General features: G+C 39.1%; 1 protein-coding gene across 1 annotated transcript in view; it reads left to right on the top strand.

Annotated features, from left to right (window-relative positions):
• LOC143733302 (receptor-type tyrosine-protein phosphatase mu-like) overlaps window positions 1-22,500 on the top strand; it is a 325,940-nt gene that overhangs the window by 268,336 nt on the left and 35,104 nt on the right. The window contains exons 24-27 of the mRNA XM_077224964.1: window positions 4,965-5,062; window positions 12,386-12,502; window positions 19,869-20,023; window positions 20,766-20,901. Coding sequence (XP_077081079.1) covers window positions 4,965-5,062; window positions 12,386-12,502; window positions 19,869-20,023; window positions 20,766-20,901 — 506 coding nt within the window. The remainder of the gene's footprint in view (window positions 1-4,964; window positions 5,063-12,385; window positions 12,503-19,868; window positions 20,024-20,765; window positions 20,902-22,500) is intronic.

Here is a 22,500-nt window from a genome sequence, read left to right as displayed (position 1 = left end):
GTTCTCACAGGTTTCTCACTGAGTTCTCACTACGTTTTCACAGGGTTCTCACTGTGTTCTCATGGGGTTTCTCACTAAATTCTCACTGAGTTCTCACAGCTTTCTCACTGGGTTCTCAGTGAGTTCTTACTGAGTTCTCACTAAGTTTTCATAGGGTTTTCACAAGGTTCTCACTGGGTTCTCAGTGAGTTCTTACTGAGTTCTCACTAAGTTTTCATAGGGTTTTCAGAAGGTTCTCACTGGGTTCTCAGTGAGTTCTTACTGAGTTCTCACTAAGTTTTCATAGGGTTTTCACAAGGTTCTCACTGGGTTCTCAGTGAGTTCTTACTGAGTTCTTACTGAGTTCTCACTAAGTTTTCACAGGGTTCTCACTTATCCCTTTTCCACCAAAAAAGAACTGGTTCGGAACTTGTGCTGGTTCAAAGTTGATTCAGAGTTGGTTCAACTTGCGAACCTCCTCAGAACTGGTTTGTTTTTCCACTGACTAGAGCGCCCAGCGAACGACGTTGTTACGTCACTGTGTACGTTGCCGTGTACGTCGCAGCTAGAAACACTTGCAAGTACAACATTACTTTGGGATTATCTCTAACTCGTGTGCCAAGAAGGCTTTAAAACAATTGAGATATGTAAATATTTTAATCTTTATCTTTAAACTTTAAACCTTTAATATGTAATCTTTTCTGATTAGTTATGTACCCCAGTCTTGTGTATTTTTTTCTTTCCATTTATTTGTTCTATATTGTGACTGTTTTCTTCTTTGCTTACATAATGTTTTCAATAAAAAAATTTATTTAAAAAACTAGAAACGCTTGCACCAACTTCAAGCATATAGGCGGACTACATCGTGTTTCTGCAAATGTTTCTCCTGGCTTTGCGATCCTATATTATGGTCAGAAAAGATGTTCAGAACACATCTAAACCCGCCCCCAGCCTCCGACGTAAGCATGACGTGGTAAAAGAACGGTTCTAGTCCAGCAAGGAGTTGATGCCGCTTTGGAACCAGTTTTCCTGACCGAGAACCGGTTCTTTGGCTGTCGAAACACAAAGAACTGGTTCGCACGCAGGCACCGGCTCCGAACCGGCTCTCAAAATGCTTTGGTGGAAAAGGGGTAACTGGGTTCTTACTGAGTTCTCACTGAGTTGTTACTTGCCCCTTTTCCACCAGCATGAAGCGGGTGCTAGTTCAGAGCCAGAGCTATTGCCAGTTCTGAGTTGGTTGGCCTTTCCACAGGCCATAGAGCCACCACAGAGCCAGGTCTTACGTCACTGTATACATCTCATGTTGCTCAGCAACGCTAGTGCAACAGCACCAAACACAGACACACCAGGCTTGTTCGAGAGGGTCCGGCTTCTCGCAGACCGGTCGACGCATGACATCAAATCACTGCGAAAGCGATCCAAAAGCACAGGGAGTCGTATGCTATCCAAAGTCTCCCGCAGCTCCAATCGAGCTGCGCCGCTCCGATGCATCTCCAACAAGCCTTCCATCAACAATGGCGCTCATTGTGTTACTATTGATGCTCATGGCTTTGCAAACCTACATCGGCATCCAAACACGGCGAATCCAACGCGTTCGTGCAGCTCGCCGTAACTTGCGTAGACAGTGATTACAATCGTACTTAGTTCTTACTGAGTTCTCACAGCTTTCTCACAGGGTTCTCACTGGGTTCTCAGTGAGTTCTTACTGAGTTCTCACAGGGTTCTTACTGAGTTCTCATATACCCCTTTTCCACCAACAAGAACCGGGTGCTGGTTCAGAGCCAGAGCCAAAGCTGGTTCAGAGTGGGTTCGACTGACGAGCTTAATAAGAACCGATTTGCCTTTCCACCGGCTAGAGAGCCACAACAGAGCCAGATCTTACGTCACTGTATACGTCTCATGTTGCCCAGCAACGCTAGTGCGGTAGCGCAAAACAGTACGCCAGGCTTGTTCGAGATGCATCGGCTTCTCGCAGATCGATCTCCGCATGACATCAAAGCACTGCGATAGCGATCTAAAAGCACAAGGAGTCGTATGTTCTCCAAACACTCTCGCAGCTCCGATCGGTCCGCGCCGCTCCGATGCATCTCGAACAAGCCATTAACAATAACGGACGTTGCAATACTATGGATGCTCATGGGTTTACAAAATACATCGGAGTCCAACGCGTTTGTGCAGCTCGCCGTAACTTACATAGACGGATATTTATAATCGAGCTGCTATTAGCTCGACTAGCTGCTATTTAAAAATGGCGGTCACAAGTTTCTATTCGTCTTGTTGGTCACGGTAACCCCGCCCCCAGCCCCTGACGCAAGTGGTTCTTACTTGGCTCTGTTCTAGACCAGCAATGATTTGGTGCTACTTAAGAACCACTTTTCCTGGTTCGGAGCTGGTGCTTTGCGTGTGGAAAACCAAAGAACCGAATTGAAACTAGGCTCTGGCTCCGAACCAGCACCAGCTCTGCCTTGGTGGAAAAGGGGTAACAGGGTTCTTACTGAGTTCTTACTGAGTTCTCACAGGGTTCTTACTGAGTTCTCACTGAGTTCTCACAGGGTTCTTACTGAGTTCTCACAGGGTTCTTACAGGTTTCTCACGGGGTTCTCACTAAGTTCTCACAGGGTTCTCACTGAGTTCTCACAGCTTTCTCACTGGGTTCTCAGTGAGTTCTTATTGAGTTCTCACTAAATTCTCAAAGGGTTCTCACAGGGTTCTCACTGAGTTCTTACTGAGTTCTCACAGGGTTCTTACTGGGTTCTCAGTGAGTTCTTACTGAGTTCTCACTGGGTTCTCACAGGGTTCTCAGTGAGTTCTTACTGAGTTCTTACTGAGTTCTCACAGCTTTCTCACTGGGTTCTCACTGGGTTCTTATTGAGTTCTCACTAAATTCTCAAAGGGTTCTCACAGGGTTCTCACTGAGTTCTTACTGAGTTCTCACAGGGTTCTCACTGGGTTCTCACTGGGGTCTCACTGAGTTCTTACTGAGTTCTCACAGGGTTCTCACTGAGTTCTCACAGGGTTCTCACAGGGTTCTCACAGGGTTCTCACTGAGTTCTTACTGAGTTCTCACATACCCCTTTTCCACCAAAAAAGAACTGGTTCGGAACTGGTGCTGGTTCAAAGTTGGTTCAAAGTTGGTTCGGAGTTGGTTCAACTTGTGAACCTTCTCAGAGCCGGTTTGTTTTTCCACTGACTAGAGCGCCCAGTGAACGACGTCGTTACGTCACTGTGTACGTCGCTATATGTCTTAGCTAGAAACGCTTGCAACTCGTCTGCCAAGAAGGCTTTAAAGCAATTGAAATATGTAAGTCTTTTGATATTTTCCTTTGATATGTAATCTTTTCTGATTAGTTATGCACCCCTGTCTTGTGTCTTTTTTTCTTTCCGTTTATTTGTTCTATATTGTGACTGTTTTCTTCTTTGCTTACATAATGTTTTCCATAAAAAAAAATTAAAAATAAAAAAAAGCTAGAAACGCTTGTGTCAACTTCAAGCATAACAATTACAATGGCGGACTACATTGTGTTTCTGCAAATGTTTCTCCTGGCTTTGCGGTCAGAAAAGATGTTTAGAACACATCTAAACCCGCCCCCAGCCCCGAAATAAGCATGACGTGGTAAAAGAACGGTTCTCTGGTTCTAGTCCAGCAAAGAGTTGGTGCCGCTTTGGAACCAGTTTTCCTGGCCGAGAACCGGTTCTTTGGCTGTCGAAACACAAATGACTGTTTCGCAAGTAGGCACCGGCTCCGAACCGGCTCTCAAAATCTTTTGGTGGAAAACAGTGCACAGGGTTCTCACTGGGTTTTCAGTGAGTTCTTACTGAGTTCTTACAGGGTTCTCACTGGGTTCTCACAGGGTTCTTACTGAGTTCTTACTGAGTTCTCACAGGGTTCTCACTTACCCCTTTTCCACCAACAAGAACCAGGTGCTGGTTCAGAGCTAGAGCTAGTGCCGGTTTGGAGTTGGTTCAACTGACGAGCTTTCAAAGAACCGGTTTGCCTTTCCACAGGCTAGAGAGCCATCACAGAGCCAGATCTTACGTCACTGTATACATCTCATGTTGCCCAGCAACGCTAGCGCGGCACACACAAACACACCAGGCTTGTTCGAGATGGATCGGCACTGTGAATTTCGAACTGCGAGAGCGATCCAAAAGCAGAAGGAGTCATATGCTCTCCAAACACTCCCGCAGCTCCGACCAGTCCATGCCGCTCCGATGCATCTCGAACAAGCCTTCCATCAACAATGGTGGTCGTTGCGTTACTATTTATGCTCATGGCTTTGCAAACCTACATCGGTATCCAAACACGGCGAATCCAGCACGTTCGTGCAGCTCGCCGTAACTTGCATTAACGGAGATACAATCGAGTTGCTATTAGCACGATTAGCTGCTATTTAAAAAATGGCGGTCACAAGTTCCTGTTTGTCTTGTTGGCCACGGTAGCCCCGCCCCCAGCTGCTGACGTAAGCGGTTCTTACTTCTAGACCAGCAATGATTTGGTGCTACTTAAGAACCACTTTTACTGGTTCGGAGCTGGTGCTTTGGTGGTCGAAAAACAAAGAACCGATATGAAACTAGGCTCTGGCTCCGAACCAGCACCAGCTCTGCCTTGGTGGAAAAGGGGTAACTGAGTTCTTACTGAGTTCTCACAGCTTTCTCACTGAGTTCTCACTGAGTTCTTACTGAGTTCTCACAGGGTTCTCAGTGAGTTTTCTGTTCCCTTCATGCGGTGTGTTTTAGTATGTGCTGCTGGTAAACACTGCAGACGTGTGTGTGTTCTGGCATTACAGACACACTCAGCAGATGTCCTGCTCATTCCCATCATCCCCTGAGGCTTGTGGGAATCAGTGTGGGAGCAGGGAAGACATTTGAGCCGCGAGAAACAAACTGATGAACATGGAGATGTGCTTGAACAGTGTAAACGAGAGAAAGAGCTCTTTTCTGCTCTTATCTTATCTATGTTCTGATTGTGTGTGTTTTCTCCGCAGGACCGATGCAGGAGACCGCCATTGACTTCTGGAGGATGGTGTGGCAGGAGAACACGGCAACCATCGTCATGGTGACCAACCTGGTGGAAGTGGGCAGGGTGAGTGTGAGCGTGTGTGTGTGTGTGTGTGTGTGTGTGTGTGTGTGTGTGTGTGTGTGTGTGTGTGTGTGTGTGTGTGTGTGTGTGTGTGTGTGTGTGTGTGTGTGTGTGTGTGTGTGTGTGTGTGTGTGTCTGGAGTTCAGATCGACTCCCTCAGGATCACTTGCTGAGTAAATGATGTGTTCTGGGCTTCATCAATGTGAATATCTGGCCAGAAACTAATCAATGGATCCCATTATCAGACAGACGGAGAAACGTGTGATAGAAATCTATCCATCTATCTATCCATCTATCTATCTATCTAACTATCTATCTATCTATCTATCTATCTATCTATCTATCTATCTATCTATCTATCTATCTATCTATCTATCTATCCATCTATCTATCTATCTATCTATCTATCTATCTATCTATCTATCTATCTATCTATCTATCTATCTATCTATCTATCTATCTATCTATCTATCTATCTATCTATCTATCTATCTATCTATCTATCTATCTATCTATCCATCTGTCTATCTATCTATCTATCTATCTATCTATCTATCTATCTATCTATCTATCTATCTATCTGTCTATCTATCTATCCATCTATCAAACATTTATGTAATGCTTTCAATGCATCAACATATTTCAACATTGAACACAGTCTGAAAGCTCCTGTAAACAGACTCTCTTTTATAGAGAAATCAGCTTATTTATAGTCATTTACAGTTAATTTAATTATTGTTAAAGTTCAACATGTTTAAAAGTAGAACTGTATGCATCAATTCTGAACAAACTTCATCTTTACATAGAGAGTCATGGCTGGACAGCTCTATGATTTACTCTCTGAGTTTTTTTCCCAAAAAATTAAATACTTAAAGATGAGCATCTAAAATCAGATATTATAAACTGGAATAAAATCAATACATTTGTTAATCCTAATAATCCATTTTTGCGTAAAGCGTCCGAGTTGACTGTTCAACATCTTTAAAAGTAGAACTGGATACATTAAGTCTGAAGAAACTTCATCTTTACATAGAGAGTCCCATCTGGATCGGATCTTCTGACAGCTTAAAAATATTAAATACTAAAAGATGAACTTCTAAAATCAGAATAAAATGTGTTGTTAATAATCCATGTTTGCGTGAAGCGTCTGGGTGGACTGTAGCGATTGAGAGATGAACAGATGTGTGGAGATGCAGATGTGTGGCGCCGCGGGCGTCTGTTATACGAGGCTGATCTAATGTGGGCGGCGGCTTCCCCACGGACACCCATAAACACACATCTGTGTCCACACACAACTGAGGCATTCTGGGAGATCTGTGCGAGATTAAGTGAATGCTACAGGGAGGAGAGAGAGAGAGATGGAGAGAGAGAGAAAGATGGAGAGAGAGAAATGGAGAGAGAGAGTGAGAGAGATGGAGAGAGAGAGAGAGATGGAGAGAAATAGAGAGAGAGAGAGAGAAAGTGAGAGAGAGAGAGATGGAGAGAAATAGAGAGAGAGAGAGAGAGAGAGAGAGAGAGAGAGAGAGAAAGAAAGTGAGAGAGAGAGAGAGATGGAGAGAGAGAGATGGAGAGAGAGAGAGATGGAGAGAAATAGAGAGAGAGAGAGAAAGTGAGAGAGAGAGAGATGGAGAGAGAGAGATGGAGAGAAAGAGATAGAGAGAGATAGATGGAGAGAGATAGAGAGAGAGAGAGAGAGAGAGAGAGAGAGAGAAAGTGAGAGAGAGCGAGAGTGCAGGTTCCCTTCCTCCCTCCCTTCCTTCCTTCCTTCCTCCTTTCCCTTCCTTCCTTCCTCCTTTCCTTCCTTACTTCCTTCCTCCTTTCCTCGCTTCCTTACACCCTTCTTTCCTTCTTTCCTTCCTCCCTTCCTTCCATCCTTCCTCACTTCCCTCCTTCCTTCCATCCTTCCTTCTTTCCTCGCTTCCTCCCTTCCTTCCTTCCTTCCTTCTTTCCTCGCTTCCTTCCATCCTTCCTCCCTTCCTCGCTTCCTTCCATCCTTCCTCCCTTCCTCGCTTCCTTCCTTCCTTCCATCCTTCCTCCCTTCCCTCCTTCCTTCAATCCCTTCTTCCTTCTTCGCTTCCTTCCTTCCATCCTTCCTCCCTTCCCTACTTCCTTCCATCCCTTCTTCCTTCCTCGCTTCCTTCCTTCCATCCTTCCTCCCTTCCTCGCTTCCTTCCTTCTTTCCTCGCTTCCTTCCTCCCTTCCTTCCTTCTTTCCTCGTTTCCTTCATCCCTTCCTTCCTTCTTTCCTTCCTCGCTTCCATCCTTCCTCCCTTCCTCGCTTCCTTCCTTCCTTCCATCCTTCCTTCTTTCCTCGCTTCCTTCCTTCCTTCCTTCCTTTCTTCCTTCCTCCATTTTGAGACTGTCTTTGGTTCACTGCAGTTTTACGGAGAAAATACTCAGCAATGCTGTCGACATGAATTTACACATGGTTTGTTTTAAAGCATATTAAAAACACCACATAGACATATAAACAACATTAAAAGCTGGATTTCTTTCAAAAATAGGGGAAAAGATTGTTGCAGCTCATGACTGTGCTCACCTTTTTAAATAAAAAAACTGTTTCAACAGTTTCAGTCTGGTTTCCGTCCATTAGATAGTACATAGGCCGCCAAGGTTGAAGTTACCAATGATTCTGGACTCTTAACTATACTATTCTTGCGTGATCTAATTGCGGCCTTCGATGTAGTTTCTCATCAAGTTCTTTTAGATAGATTAATGTCTATTGGTATTACTGGTGTCCATCTCACTTGGCTTAGATCCTATTTTTCTGATCGCACTCAATCAAACATTTCAGATCTTATTCCTCATCTGTTACCACTGGTGATCCTCAAGGCTCTGTCTTGGGCCTTCTTTTATTTATTATCTACCTATTACCTCATGGTCATGTTTTTAGGAAATGTTGTATTTATTTCCACTGCTATGTGGATGACACTCTATTTGTCCTCCAAGCCTAATTCTATTCTCCTTTCTTCTTCCATCTTGGACTGTTTAAAGGAGATCAAATCCTCGTTCTTCTGCAATTTTCTCAAGTTAAATCCTGATAAAACTCGTTCTTCTTGGCAAAATTTCAATTTAATGTGTCCTTGATCAATAAAAGCAATCATTTCTTTAGGCAAGGCAAGTTTATTTATAAAGCACATTTCGTACTCTATGGTAATTCAAAGTGCTTTACACAGAAAGGAATTAAAATAATCACAAAATAAAAGCAAGGAAAATTAAAACGGTTATTAAAGGAATTAAAAGAGTAAAAAGATGATCTTTAAAAACTTGTACTGACCCCAAACTTTTGAATGGTAGTCTGTCTGTCTAGCTTTCAAACCCTAATGTTGTTTATGCTTAATGCTGCATAAAATTCAGATTATAAAAGTTTATGACAGACTTTGTTGAGCCGGCATTCAAAATTTGTACTGACACATTTCTATATTTTTATATAATACAGTCAAACCAAAATGTATCCAGACACCTTCAACATTTCTCACATTATCACATTAACTCAGAGTTATTAACTCAGTTGATATTTGACTGGTTTTGTCCGTCCTTCTGTTAGACTCTCACACATGAATTATGTTGAATATCTGTCAGCTGTTAAATTTAACTACACAATTAGACAATACCAGTTTAGCTCAAACAATTACCAAGCAATGCTTCATGTTGTTCAGTCTGTGGTGTAAAAAGCTGCATTAGTTATTAAAGAAAAAAACACTTCAGCAAAACATGATCAGCTCAAAGTGTCCCAATCATTTTTGGTCTCAAATTTGTATACATTTTACTGGTAGTCACTGTATGAAGTATTTTTGGGTATAATATGTCACAGTTTACTTTATTTTGCTCTCCTCACTTACATAAATGACCTATAGTGTCCTGCACACACTAGTGCAAAATATCACACATTATATCTGGTGTCCGAATTGTTTTTGGTTTGACTGTAATTCTGTAAATAGCACCATTAAGACCAACACATGCAGACGCACATAATCCATCCTAATTTCTGAAATAATACAATGTTTTTTTCCGTCATATAATCCCAGAGGATCTGCAGATGGAGTCACTGTGTGTCTCCAATCACATTCCCACTTTAATGATGGTGGAGAAAATTGAATTTACGCACTTAAAGTGTCACAATTCCTATTGTTTTCCATACGCTCTCTCTCTCTCTCTCTCTCTCTCTCTCTCTCTCTCACTCTCTCTCTCTCTCACTCTCTCTCTCTCTCTCTCTCTCTGTCTCTCTCTCTCACTCTCTCTCTCTCTGTCTCTCACTCTCTCTCTCACTCTCTCTCTGTCTCACTCTCTCTCTCTCTCTCTCTCTCTCTCTCTCTCTCTCTCTCTGTCTCTCTCTCTCACTCTCTCTCTCTCTCTCTCTCTCTCTCACTCTCTCTCTGTCTCACTCTCTCTCTCTCTCTCTCTCTCTGTTTCTCTCACTCTCTCTCTCTCTCTCTCACTCTCTCTCACTCTCTCTCTCTCTCACTCTCTCTCTCTCTCTCTCTCTCTCTCTGTCTCTCTCTCTCACTCTCTCTCTGTCTCTCACTCTCTCTCTCTCTCTCTCTCTCTCTCTCTCTGTCTCTCTCTCTCTCTCTCTCTCTCTCTCTCTCACTCTCACTCTCTCTCTCTCTCCCTCTCACACTCTCTCTCTCTCTCTCTCTCACTCTCACTCTCTCTCTCTTTCTCTCTCTCTCTCTCTCATACTGCACAGTGAGTTTTGTAATCATGTTGTCATATAAGTTGTGCTTATGTTTATTCTTGCACTATTGGATTGGAAAGCAACACTCTTCAGTGTGAGAGTTATTAGTGCTGGTGTTTCTCTGCTGACTGGGTTATATGGCCACATAATGAGGTTTTGTTTGAAGCACTGTAATGGAGTTGACGCTGAAGATCATTCCAGACGTCTTGTGATCCGGTCCGGGTATCGATGTCACATCTGGAAGTGCAGAACTCATTTATCTGTGTGTAATGTGTGAATGAGAACATTAATGTGTGAATTATATCCCTGAGAGATTCGCCAGTCGTCAGGAGACGAGGAAGCCTCTGTGACGCTCTATGCTGTAAAAGACTGTTGGTTGAGTTCTTCGTTCTGATTGGTTGACAGACATTACAGGTGTTGATAAATGAAGTGCAGGTTTATTGACTTGGGATGTGAATTTTCAGTCAGCTTTATTTCTACAGCGCTTTATACAGTACAGACGGTTTTAAAGCAGATTCACAGTGATAACAGGAGAATAATAGAATTAAATCCAGCTGTAAATAGACAGTAAACAGTCATTATTCAGTTTATTATTCGGTTCAATATCTGTGTAAAGTACATCAATTGTCATCGTCCAGCTCAATGGCTTCGGAGTTTAATGATTAGATTTGTTTCTTTTAAAGATGCATTAAATAATCAATCAAAACTATTATCGTTTAGCCTACCAGATTTAATACTTTAATACTCGATAGAGATACTTTTAAAAAGGCCATTGAAAATAATGTGATATTTAACTGGCTTTTGTTTTATTTTGTTGTTTTGTTTTGTATATATTTTGTGTTTTGTTATTTTATTTGATCCTATTTTATTTAATTTTATGTTGTGTTGTGTTGTTTTATTTGATTCTATTTTATTTCATTTTATTTTATTATTTTATTTTTTTAACTTTTGCGTTGTGTTGTGTTTTATTTTATTTTATTTTGTTTTATTTTATTTTAGTTTGTGTTGTGTTTTTTTATATCATTTTATTTGATTTTGTTATTGAAAACAATGAACCCACATTAATTAAAGGTGTACCAATTTCTACCTGCTTTTATTAGATGGTTACATCACTTGACATATTAGAGTTATTAAATGAAACGGTTGCAAATGCTGTAAGTTTTTCTCAGAAACATACGCACCTATTAATATCGTTTACCTGTGGTTACCCTGGTTACCGCAGACACCTGTGTTGCTATGGTTACAGATGTTGTAAGTGATTAAGCATTGGGCGAGTGAATCAGTGAGAGCTAATGCTGTTGAGGACGAGTCCATCATTCTCTCATGATCCTCAGTATTGATCTGTTAGCCGGAGAGTTCTGGATCAATACATCTGTTAATCACGAGTCTCTGCTTAAGCTTTCACTTAATCTGATCATGTGACATTTGAAACTGAGCTCGATCGCACTGACGAAAGGTCAGGCACGACACTTCAGCGTTTCTGAGGATTCAAGCGCACACCGATGAATTCTTCATGTCCATATGATCATTTATGCATCATTCACAAATTCTTCAGAAAGCGTAGAAATCTAATATCTTTTCGTATCAAAACTGATCGCACTGCACATCAACTTTTCCTTGTATCTCCCTATTTTAATGCATTCATTTTATTTCATTTTAATTATATCTATAGCTTCAATTGTTTTATTTTTTATTTATTAGCTGATATCACAAATATAGAAATAATTTGTTATGTGTGTGAATTAAGGGACTTAAAAATACCTAACTGGTACTTTATTTTATTTATTTTTTATAAGGAAGCTCCAAATATTTAATTTTATATTTTATTTTATTTTATTTTATTTAAACTTTTTTAAGGAAGCTTCAAATGTTAATTGTAACTATCATATGGCATATTACTCTAGATTTTTTTGGACACATTTTAAATTAAATTATTTGATTTAAATTATTCTTCTTGTTTGTAAAAAAAAAAAAAAAACTTTTAAAATATTTACAAATACAATTTAATACTCTTTTGGAAAATGAGTAAGTTGTGTGAACTCACATTAATTAAGGCTAAAAAATTACCTTATTTTATTTTATAAAAAAATTTTTGTGTGTAATTTTATTCTATTTTTATTTCATTTTATTTTGTGTTGTGTTATTTTATTTTTATTATTTTATAAGAAGCTTCAAATAATTAATTGTAACCAGTATCATATGGCCAGTATTTTTACAAACAAATTTTGTCGGTAATTAATTTAAAATAAAATTGAATTATTCTACGACAAAATTTGTTTGTAAAAATACTTTAAATATTGAATTAACTATTGAAAGTTATGATTAAGGTGTGAAATGTAAAAAAAATTTAAATCACTTTCATGCAAAGCATAAATCTGCTTCATAGCTGGAGTATTTACTGACATTTAATACTGAGTTCCCTAATATTTCTAAAATATCTAACATTTAATTTATGTACTGCAAGTTAATTGTGCAATGACAATAAAAGCATTCTCATTTTAAATAAACATGCCATACATAAATAAATAAATGAATAAATAACTTGCCATATTTTATCAGTTATAAAATATAAATGTGGTAGAAGTGGCTTGATGAGGTTGCGAGCCGGACTCGAACCTGAGCTCTGATCACAGGCTGTTTCTGTCTCAGGTGAAATGCTGTAAATACTGGCCTGACGACACCGAGATCTACAGAGACATCAAGGTCACACTCATCGAAACACAACTTCTGTCCGAATACGTGATCAGAACGTTTGCAGTGGAGAAGGTGAGAAAACAAACACTCTTCACTAACACTACACAAACACTACACAAACACTACACAAACACTCATCACAAACACTCATCACAAACACTCTACACAAACACTCTACACAAACACTACACAAACACTCATCACAAACACTACACAAACACTCATCACAAACACTCTACACAAACACTCTACACAAACACTCATCACAAACACTCTACACTAACACTACACAAACACTCATCACAAACACTCTTCACTAACACTACACAAACACTCATCACAAACACTCTACACAAACACTCTACACAAACACTACACAAACACTCTACACAAACACTCTACACAAACACTCTACACAAACACTACACAAACACTCATCACAAACACTCTACACAAACACTCTACACAAACACTCTACACAAACACAACACAAACACTCATCACAAACACTCTACACAAACACTCTACACAAACACTACACAAACACTACACAAACACTCTACACAAACACTCTACACAAACACTACACAAACACTCTACACAAACACTCTTCACAAACACTCTACACAAACACTCTTCACAAACACTCTACACAAACACTCTACACAAACACTCTTCACAAACACTCTACACAAACACTCTACACAAACACTCTACACAAACACTACACAAACACTCTACACAAACACTTCACAAACACTACACAAACACTCATCACAAACACTACACAAACACTCTACACAAACACTCTTCACAAACACTCTTCACAAACACTCTACACAAACACTCTTCACAAACACTCTTCACAAACACTCTACACAAACACTCTACACTAACAATCTACACTAACACTCTACACAAACACTCATCACAAACACTACACAAACACTCTACACTAACACTCTACACAAACACTCATCACAAACACTACACAAACACTCTACACAAACACTCTTCACAAACACTCTTCACAAACACTACACAAACACTCATCACAAACACTACACAAACACTCTACACAAACACTCTTCACAAACACTCTTCACAAACACTCTACACTAACACTCTACACAAACACTACACAAACACTCTACACAAACACTCTACACAAACACTCTACACAAACACTTTTTTCACAAACACTCTACACTAACACTCTACACAAACACTACACAAACACTCTTCACAAACACTACACAAACACTCTACACAAACACTCTTCACAAACACTCTTCACAAACACACTACACTAACACTCTACACAAACACTCTACACAAACAATCTACACAAACACTACACAAACACTACACAAACACTCATCACAAACACTACACAAACACTCATCACAAACACTCTACACAAACACTCTACACAAACACTCTACACTAACACTCTACACAAACACTCTACACAAACACTACACAAACACTCTACACAAACACTCATCACAAACACTCTACACAAACCCTCTACACAAACACTCTTCACAAACACTCTTCACAAACACTCTATACAAACACTCTACACAAACACTCTTCACAAACACTACACAAACACTCTTCACAAACACTACACAAACACTCTACACAAACACTCTTCACAAACACTCTACACAAACACTCTTCACAAACACTCTACACAAACACTCTACACAAACACTCTTCACAAACACTCTACACAAACACTCTACACAAACACTCTACACAAACACTACACAAACACTCTACACAAACACTTCACAAACACTACACAAACACTCATCACAAACACTACACAAACACTCTACACAAACACTCTACACAAACACTCTTCACAAACACTCTACACAAACACTCTTCACAAACACTCTTCACAAACACTCTACACAAACACTCTACACTAACAATCTACACTAACACTCTACACAAACACTCATCACAAACACTACACAAACACTCTACACTAACACTCTACACAAACACTCATCACAAACACTACACAAACACTCTACACAAACACTCTTCACAAACACTCTTCACAAACACTACACAAACACTCATCACAAACACTACACAAACACTCTACACAAACACTCTTCACAAACACTCTTCACAAACACTCTACACTAACACTCTACACAAACACTACACAAACACTCTACACAAACACTCTACACAAACACTCTACACAAACACTTTTTTCACAAACACTCTACACTAACACTCTACACAAACACTACACAAACACTCTTCACAAACACTACACAAACACTCTACACAAACACTCTTCACAAACACTCTTCACAAACACACTACACTAACACTCTACACAAACACTCTACACAAACAATCTACACAAACACTACACAAACACTACACAAACACTCATCACAAACACTACACAAACACTCATCACAAACACTCTACACAAACACTCTACACAAACACTCTACACTAACACTCTACACAAACACTCTACACAAACACTACACAAACACTCTACACAAACACTCATCACAAACACTCTACACAAACCCTCTACACAAACACTCTTCACAAACACTCTTCACAAACACTCTACACAAACACTCTACACAAACACTCTTCACAAACACTACACAAACACTCTTCACAAACACTCTTCACAAACACTCTACACAAACACACCACAAACACACCACAAACACTACACAAACACTCTACACAAACACTCTACACAAACACTCTACACAAACACTCTTCACAAACACTCTACACAAACACTCTACACAAACACTACACAAACACTCTTCACAAACACTCTTCACAAACACTCTACACAAACACTCTACACAAACACTCTTCACAAACACTCTACACAAACACTCTACACAAACACTACACAAACACTCTACACAAACACTCTTCACAAACACTCTACACAAACACTCTTCACAAACACTCTACACAAACACTCTACACAAACACTCTACACAAACACTCTACACAAACACTCTTCACAAACACTCTACACAAACACTCTACACAAACACTCTACACAAAACACTCTTCACAAACACTACACAAACACTCATCACAAACACTACACAAACACTCTACACAAACACTCTACACAAACACTCTTCACAAACATTCTACACAAACACTCTTCACAAACACTCTTCACAAACACTCTACACAAACACTCTACACAAACACTCTACACTAACACTCTACACAAACACTCATCACAAACACTACACAAACACTCTACACAAACACTCTACACAAACACTCTACACAAACACTCTTCACAAACACTCTACACAAACACTCTACACAAACACTCTACACAAACACTCTTCACAAACACTACACAAACACTCATCACAAACACTACACAAACACTCTACACAAACACTCTACACAAACACTCTTCACAAACATTCTACACAAACACTCTTCACAAACACTCTTCACAAACACTCTACACAAACACTCTACACTAACACTCTACACAAACACTCATCACAAACACTACACAAACACTCTACACTTACACTCTACACAAACACTCATCACAAACACTACACAAACACTCTACACAAACACTCTTCACAAACACTCTTCACAAACACTACACAAACACTCATCACAAACACTACACAAACACTACACAAACACTCTTCACAAACACTCTTCACAAACACTCTACACTAACACTCTACACAAACACTACACAAACACTCTACACAAACACTCTACACAAACACTCTACACAAACACTCTACACAAACACTTTTCACAAACACTCTACACTAACACTCTACACAAACACTACACAAACACTCTTCACAAACACTACACAAACACTCTACACAAACACTCTTCACAAACACTCTTCACAAACACTCTACACTAACACTCTACACAAACACTCTACACAAACACTCTACACTAACACTTTTCACAAACACTCTACACTAACACTCTACACAAACACTACACAAACACTGTACACAAACACTACACAAACACTCATCACAAACACTCTACACAAACACTCTTCACAAACACTCTTCACAAACACTCTTCACAAACACTCTACACAAACACTCTTCACAAACACTCTACACAAACACTCTTCACAAACACACTCTTCACAAACACTCTACACAAACACTCTACACAAACACTCTACACAAACACTCTTCACAAACACTCTTCACAAACACTCTACACAAACACTCATCACAAACACTACACAAACACTCTTCACAAAAACTACACAAACATTCTACACAAACACTCTACACAAACACTCTACACAAACACTACACAAACACTCTTCACAAACACTCTTCACAAACACTCTACACAAACACTCTTCACAAACACTCTACACAAACACTCTACACAAACACTCTACACAAACACTCTACACAAACACTCTTCACAAACACTCATCACAAACACTCTTCAAAAACACTCTACACAAACACTCTACACAAACACTCTACACAAACACTCTACACAAACACTCTACACAAACACTACACAAACACTCATCACAAACGCTCGTCACAAACACTCTTCACAAACACTCTTTACAAACACTTTACACAAACACTCTTTACAAACACTCTACATAAACACTCCACACAAACACTCCACACAAACACTCTTCACAAACACTCTTTACAAACACTTTACACAAACACTCTTCACAAACACTCTTTACAAACACTTTTTACAAACACTCGTTACAAACACTCTTCACAAACACTCTTTACAAACACTTTACACAAACACTCTACACAAACACTCTTCACAAACACTCTACACAAACACTACACAAACACTCTACACAAACACTCTTCACAAACACTCTACACAAAGACTACACAAACACTCGTCGCAAACGCTCGTCACAAACACTCTTCACAAACACTCTTCACAAACACTCTTTACAAACACTTTACACAAACACTCTTTACAAACACTTTACACAAACACTCGTTACAAACACTTTACACAAACACTCGTCACAAACACTCTTTACAAACACTTTACACAAACACTCTACACAAACACTCTTCACAAACACTCTACACAAACACTACACAAACACTCTACACAAACACTTTACACAAACACTCTACACAAACACTCTTCACAAACACTCTACACAAACACTACACAAACACTCGTCACAAACACTCGTCACAAACACTCGTCACAAACACTCTTTACAAACACTCTTTACAAACACTTTACAAACACTACACAAACACTCGTCACAAACACACTCTTCACAAACACTCTACACAAACACTCTTCACAAACACTCTACACAAACACTCTTCACAAACACTCTACACAAACACTCTTCACAAACACTACACAAACACTCTTCACAAACACTCTTCACGAACACTACACAAACACTCTACACAAACACTACACAAACACTACACAAACACTCTACACAAACACTCTTCACAAACACTACACAAACACTCTTCACAAACACTCTACACAAAAACTCTACACAAACACTCTTCACAAACACTCTACACAAACACTACAAAAACACTACACAAACACTTCCCAAACACACTACACAAACACTCCACACAAACACTCTACACAAACACTCTTCACAAACACTCTTCACAAACACTCTACACAAACACTACACAAACACTATTCACAAACACTATTCACAAACACTCTACACAAACACTCTACACAAACACTCTACACAGACACTCTTTACAAACACTCTACACAAACACTCATCACAAACACTCTTCACAAACACTACACAAACACTCATCACAAACACTGTACACAAACACTCTTCACAAACACTACACAAACACTGTACACAAACACTGTACACAAACACTCTTTACAAACACTTTACACAAACACTCGTTACAATCACTTTACACAAACACTCGTCACAAACACTCTTTACAAACACTTTACACAAACACTCTACACAAACACTCTTCACAAACACTCTACACAAACACTACACAAACACTCTACACAAACACTTTACACAAACACTCTACACAAACACTCTTCACAAACACTCTACACAAACACTCATCACAAACACTCAGCACAAACACTCTTCACAAACACTTTACACAAACACTCTACACAAACACTCTTCACAAACACTCTACACAAACACTTTACACAAACACTCTACACAAACACTCTTCACAAACACTCTACACAAACACTCTTCACAAACACTCTACACAAACACTCTTCACAAACACTCGTCACAAACGCTCGTCACAAACACTCTTTACAAACACTCTTTACAAACACTCTTTACAAACACTTTACAAACACTACACAAACACTCGTCACAAACACACTCTTCACAAACACTCTACACAAACACTCTTCACAAACACTCTACACAAACACTCTTCACAAACACTCTACACAAACACTCTTCACAAACACTACACAAACACTCTTCACAAACACTCTTCACGAACACTACACAAACACTCTACACAAACACTACACAAACACTACACAAACACTCTACACAAACACTCTTCACAAACACTACACAAACACTCTTCACAAACACTCTACACAAAAACTCTTCACAAACACTCTTCGCAAACACTCTACACAAACACTACAAAAACACTACACAAACACTTCCCAAACACACTACACAAACACTCCATACAAACACTCTACACAAACACTCTTCACAAACACTCTTCACAAACACTCTACACAAACACTACACAAACACTATTCACAAACACTCTACACAAACACTCTACACAAACACTCTACACAAACACTCTTTACAAACACTCTACACAAACACTCATCACAAACACTCTTCACAAACACTACACAAACACTCATCACAAACACTGTACACAAACACTCTTCACAAACACTACACAAACACTGTACACAAACACTGTACACAAACACTCTACACAAACACTCTACACAAAACACTCATCACAAACACTACACAAACACTCTACACAAACACTCTTCACAAACACTCTACACAAACACTCTTCACAAACACTCTACACAAACACTCATCACAAACACACTTCACAAACATTTTACAAACACTACACAAACACTCTACACAAACACTTCTGGAACAAGAACAAATGTGGGCGGGGCTTGATTTTTTCTGTGAGGAATTGATTGGATGGTTGTGGTTTGCCATTGGCTGATCATGTGATATCACATGTGAGTGACAGGTTACCTTGTTTGATTTATTTCGATTGAAAATTTACTTGAGTTGTGTGTGTGTGTGTGTGTGTGTGTGTGTGTGTGTGTGTGTGTGTGTGTGTGTGTGTGTGTGTGTGTGTGTGTGTGTGTGTGTGTGTGTGTGTGTGTGCAGCGAGGTGCTCACGAGATCCGAGAGATCAGTCAGTTCCACTTCACGGGCTGGCCGGATCACGGCGTGCCGTATCACTCCACGGGTCTCCTGGGATTCATACGCCGGGTCAAAGCCAAGTCCCCCCCCAACGCCGGGCCCATCGTGGTCCACTGCAGGTGTGTGACATCATCACCGTCTGCAGTCACATGACATCATCACCGTCTGCAGTCACATGACATCATCACCGTCTGCAGTCACATGATCCGTGCGCTATAAACTCAGCTTTAATTCTATAGCGCTTTACACAATACTGTTATATTATATATTATATTATATTATATTAATTATATTATATTGTATCATATTATTATTATATATTATATGTAGTGCTGGGCAACGATTAATCATGATTAATCGCATTCAAAATAAAAGTTTGTGTTTACATAATATATGTGTGCATTATGTATAATTACTTTGTATATATAAATAAACAAACATGCATGTATATATTTAAGAAAAATGTGTTATTTATATCTAAAATGTTTATATATAACATAAATTATGTATAAATGTATGTACAGTATATACATTCAAATATTTCTTAAATGTATAAATGCATATGTGTCTATTTATATATACAAAATAATTATACACAGTACACACACATATATTATGTAAACACAACATTTATTTTGGATGCGATTAATTGTGATTAATCGTTGCCCAGCACTAAATTATATTATATTATATTATATTTTATTTTATTTTATTTTATTTTATTTTATTATAACAAATATTCTGACATCATATGAGTGAATGTAAATTGATTTAGCATCCCAGACGTTTCCATATGGTTGCTTTTAATTGGATGTTCTTCTCTGTTGACCTCGATCTGTGTTGTGATTGGTCGGCTCACAGCGCGGGGGCGGGGCGAACCGGCTGCTTCATCGTGATTGACATCATGCTGGACATGGCGGAGCGCGAGGGCGTGGTCGACATCTACAACTGCGTGCGCGAGCTGAGGTCACGCAGGGTCAACATGGTGCAGACCGAGGTATTCCTTCACCACAAACACTGAATGTTCTGATCCAAGCTGACCAAAAATCGTTCTGGCGTCACTGCTGTTGGTTACATTTGGATTTATATTTACATTATAATAATTCTTATTAATATTCATATTTTAGGGTTTTTGGACAAACCCTCTTAAATCAAGATGCATTTACTTGAGAAGCAAAGTGACTTAAAGTCCTGCTGTGGTGGAACTCAAGCTTGTTTATATGTCTATGTGGTGTTTTTAATATGCTTTAAGACAAACCATGTGTAAATTCATAAGTCGACAGCATTGCTGAGTATTTTCTCCTTAAAACTGCAGTGAACCAAAGACAGTCTCAAAAACACGCTTTGAAATCGCTGGTGTTTCTGACGTCACAAACTACCTTGTAACCAATCAGATCAACGTGTGATCGTCAACGAGTGGATCTCTGAGTGAGTGAGTGAGTGGAGGCGGGGCTCATTTGCATATTCATAGAACCGCGCATACTAAATTAGGTAAGGGTGTCGAGTTACATTCAACATATTTTAAGGCATTTTTTCAAGGAAAAACGTTTAAATATGTAATTTTGGTGATCAAAGATGAGTTTTAAGGGATGGAATTATTGACTACAGGGGGACTTTAATCTTGATACATTTTCCAGTAAATGTATCTTGATTTTGGAATGTTTAGATATTTATGCTGGAAAAAACATCATCTTTTGCAGTGCAGTTCTGTTTCATTCTATTCACCTGTGGCGTCCTGCCTTAAAAAACAGAGATAAAAATAGGCCTGAAGGAACAAAGAGGCTTTTAGAACAGAAAAAAAGCATTAAATGTACTCGAGTCCTCCTGATTCCAGCATGTCGAACACGCCGCTGTTTTAACCTATTATCATCTCATAAACACACACACACACTTCCCCTTATAAGAGTGTGAATGTGTTTGGGTGAGAAAAGGAGATTATCAGCTTCGTTTTTACAACTCCTGATGGGATTCTGTATCCCTGTGATGAAGATCTCACTGTAATTCCTCTCAGATCGCAGGAATCATTACGATTAACCCTCTTCTGCTCTTCAGTCATTTTTGACCGAAAAAAATGTTTTGTTTTTTTTCCAAAAAAAAACACGATTTTTTTTTTTTCATCGGAATGGTACGAAACATGGTAAAGGTTTCGGGACTTGCTGTGTGAACACACACACAAGAAATTATGGACATGATTCAAACAGGTTAAATGGTCCTGAAATAAATAGTCACACTTGTGCTCCTCGCGGTCAGAAATGAGCGCATTGGAAATGAATGAGTTTCCTCTAGTGGAAGCGTTCGGTACTGCAGTCGAACAACATCTCACTGAACGCTCATTTACTGAGATATCAGCCTCACATGTGGAACACAACTTGTTTAGATTTATGGCTTTGATTTTCTAGCAGTTTTAGAGTAAAACGTGTTTTTGAAAATATATATTTCATATAAAAAATAAAAAAATACATGTTGGTGCATTTTTCATAAACAATACACATAAAATTCTGTTACTTTTTTTAAGTTCACTTTTTTAAACTTTTTTCACTTCAACAATAATCTGGCAAGTGTCGTCTTTGAAAAAGAGATTTCAGTCTGTTGCTCT

This window comes from Siphateles boraxobius, unplaced genomic scaffold, assembly GCF_051911475.1.
Source record: "Siphateles boraxobius isolate OS27281-9 unplaced genomic scaffold, OSU_SipBor_1 96, whole genome shotgun sequence".
NCBI lineage: Eukaryota > Metazoa > Chordata > Actinopteri > Cypriniformes > Leuciscidae > Siphateles > Siphateles boraxobius.
Note: the sequence above shows the minus strand (reverse complement) of the source record. Positions and strands in the feature narration are given on the sequence as shown.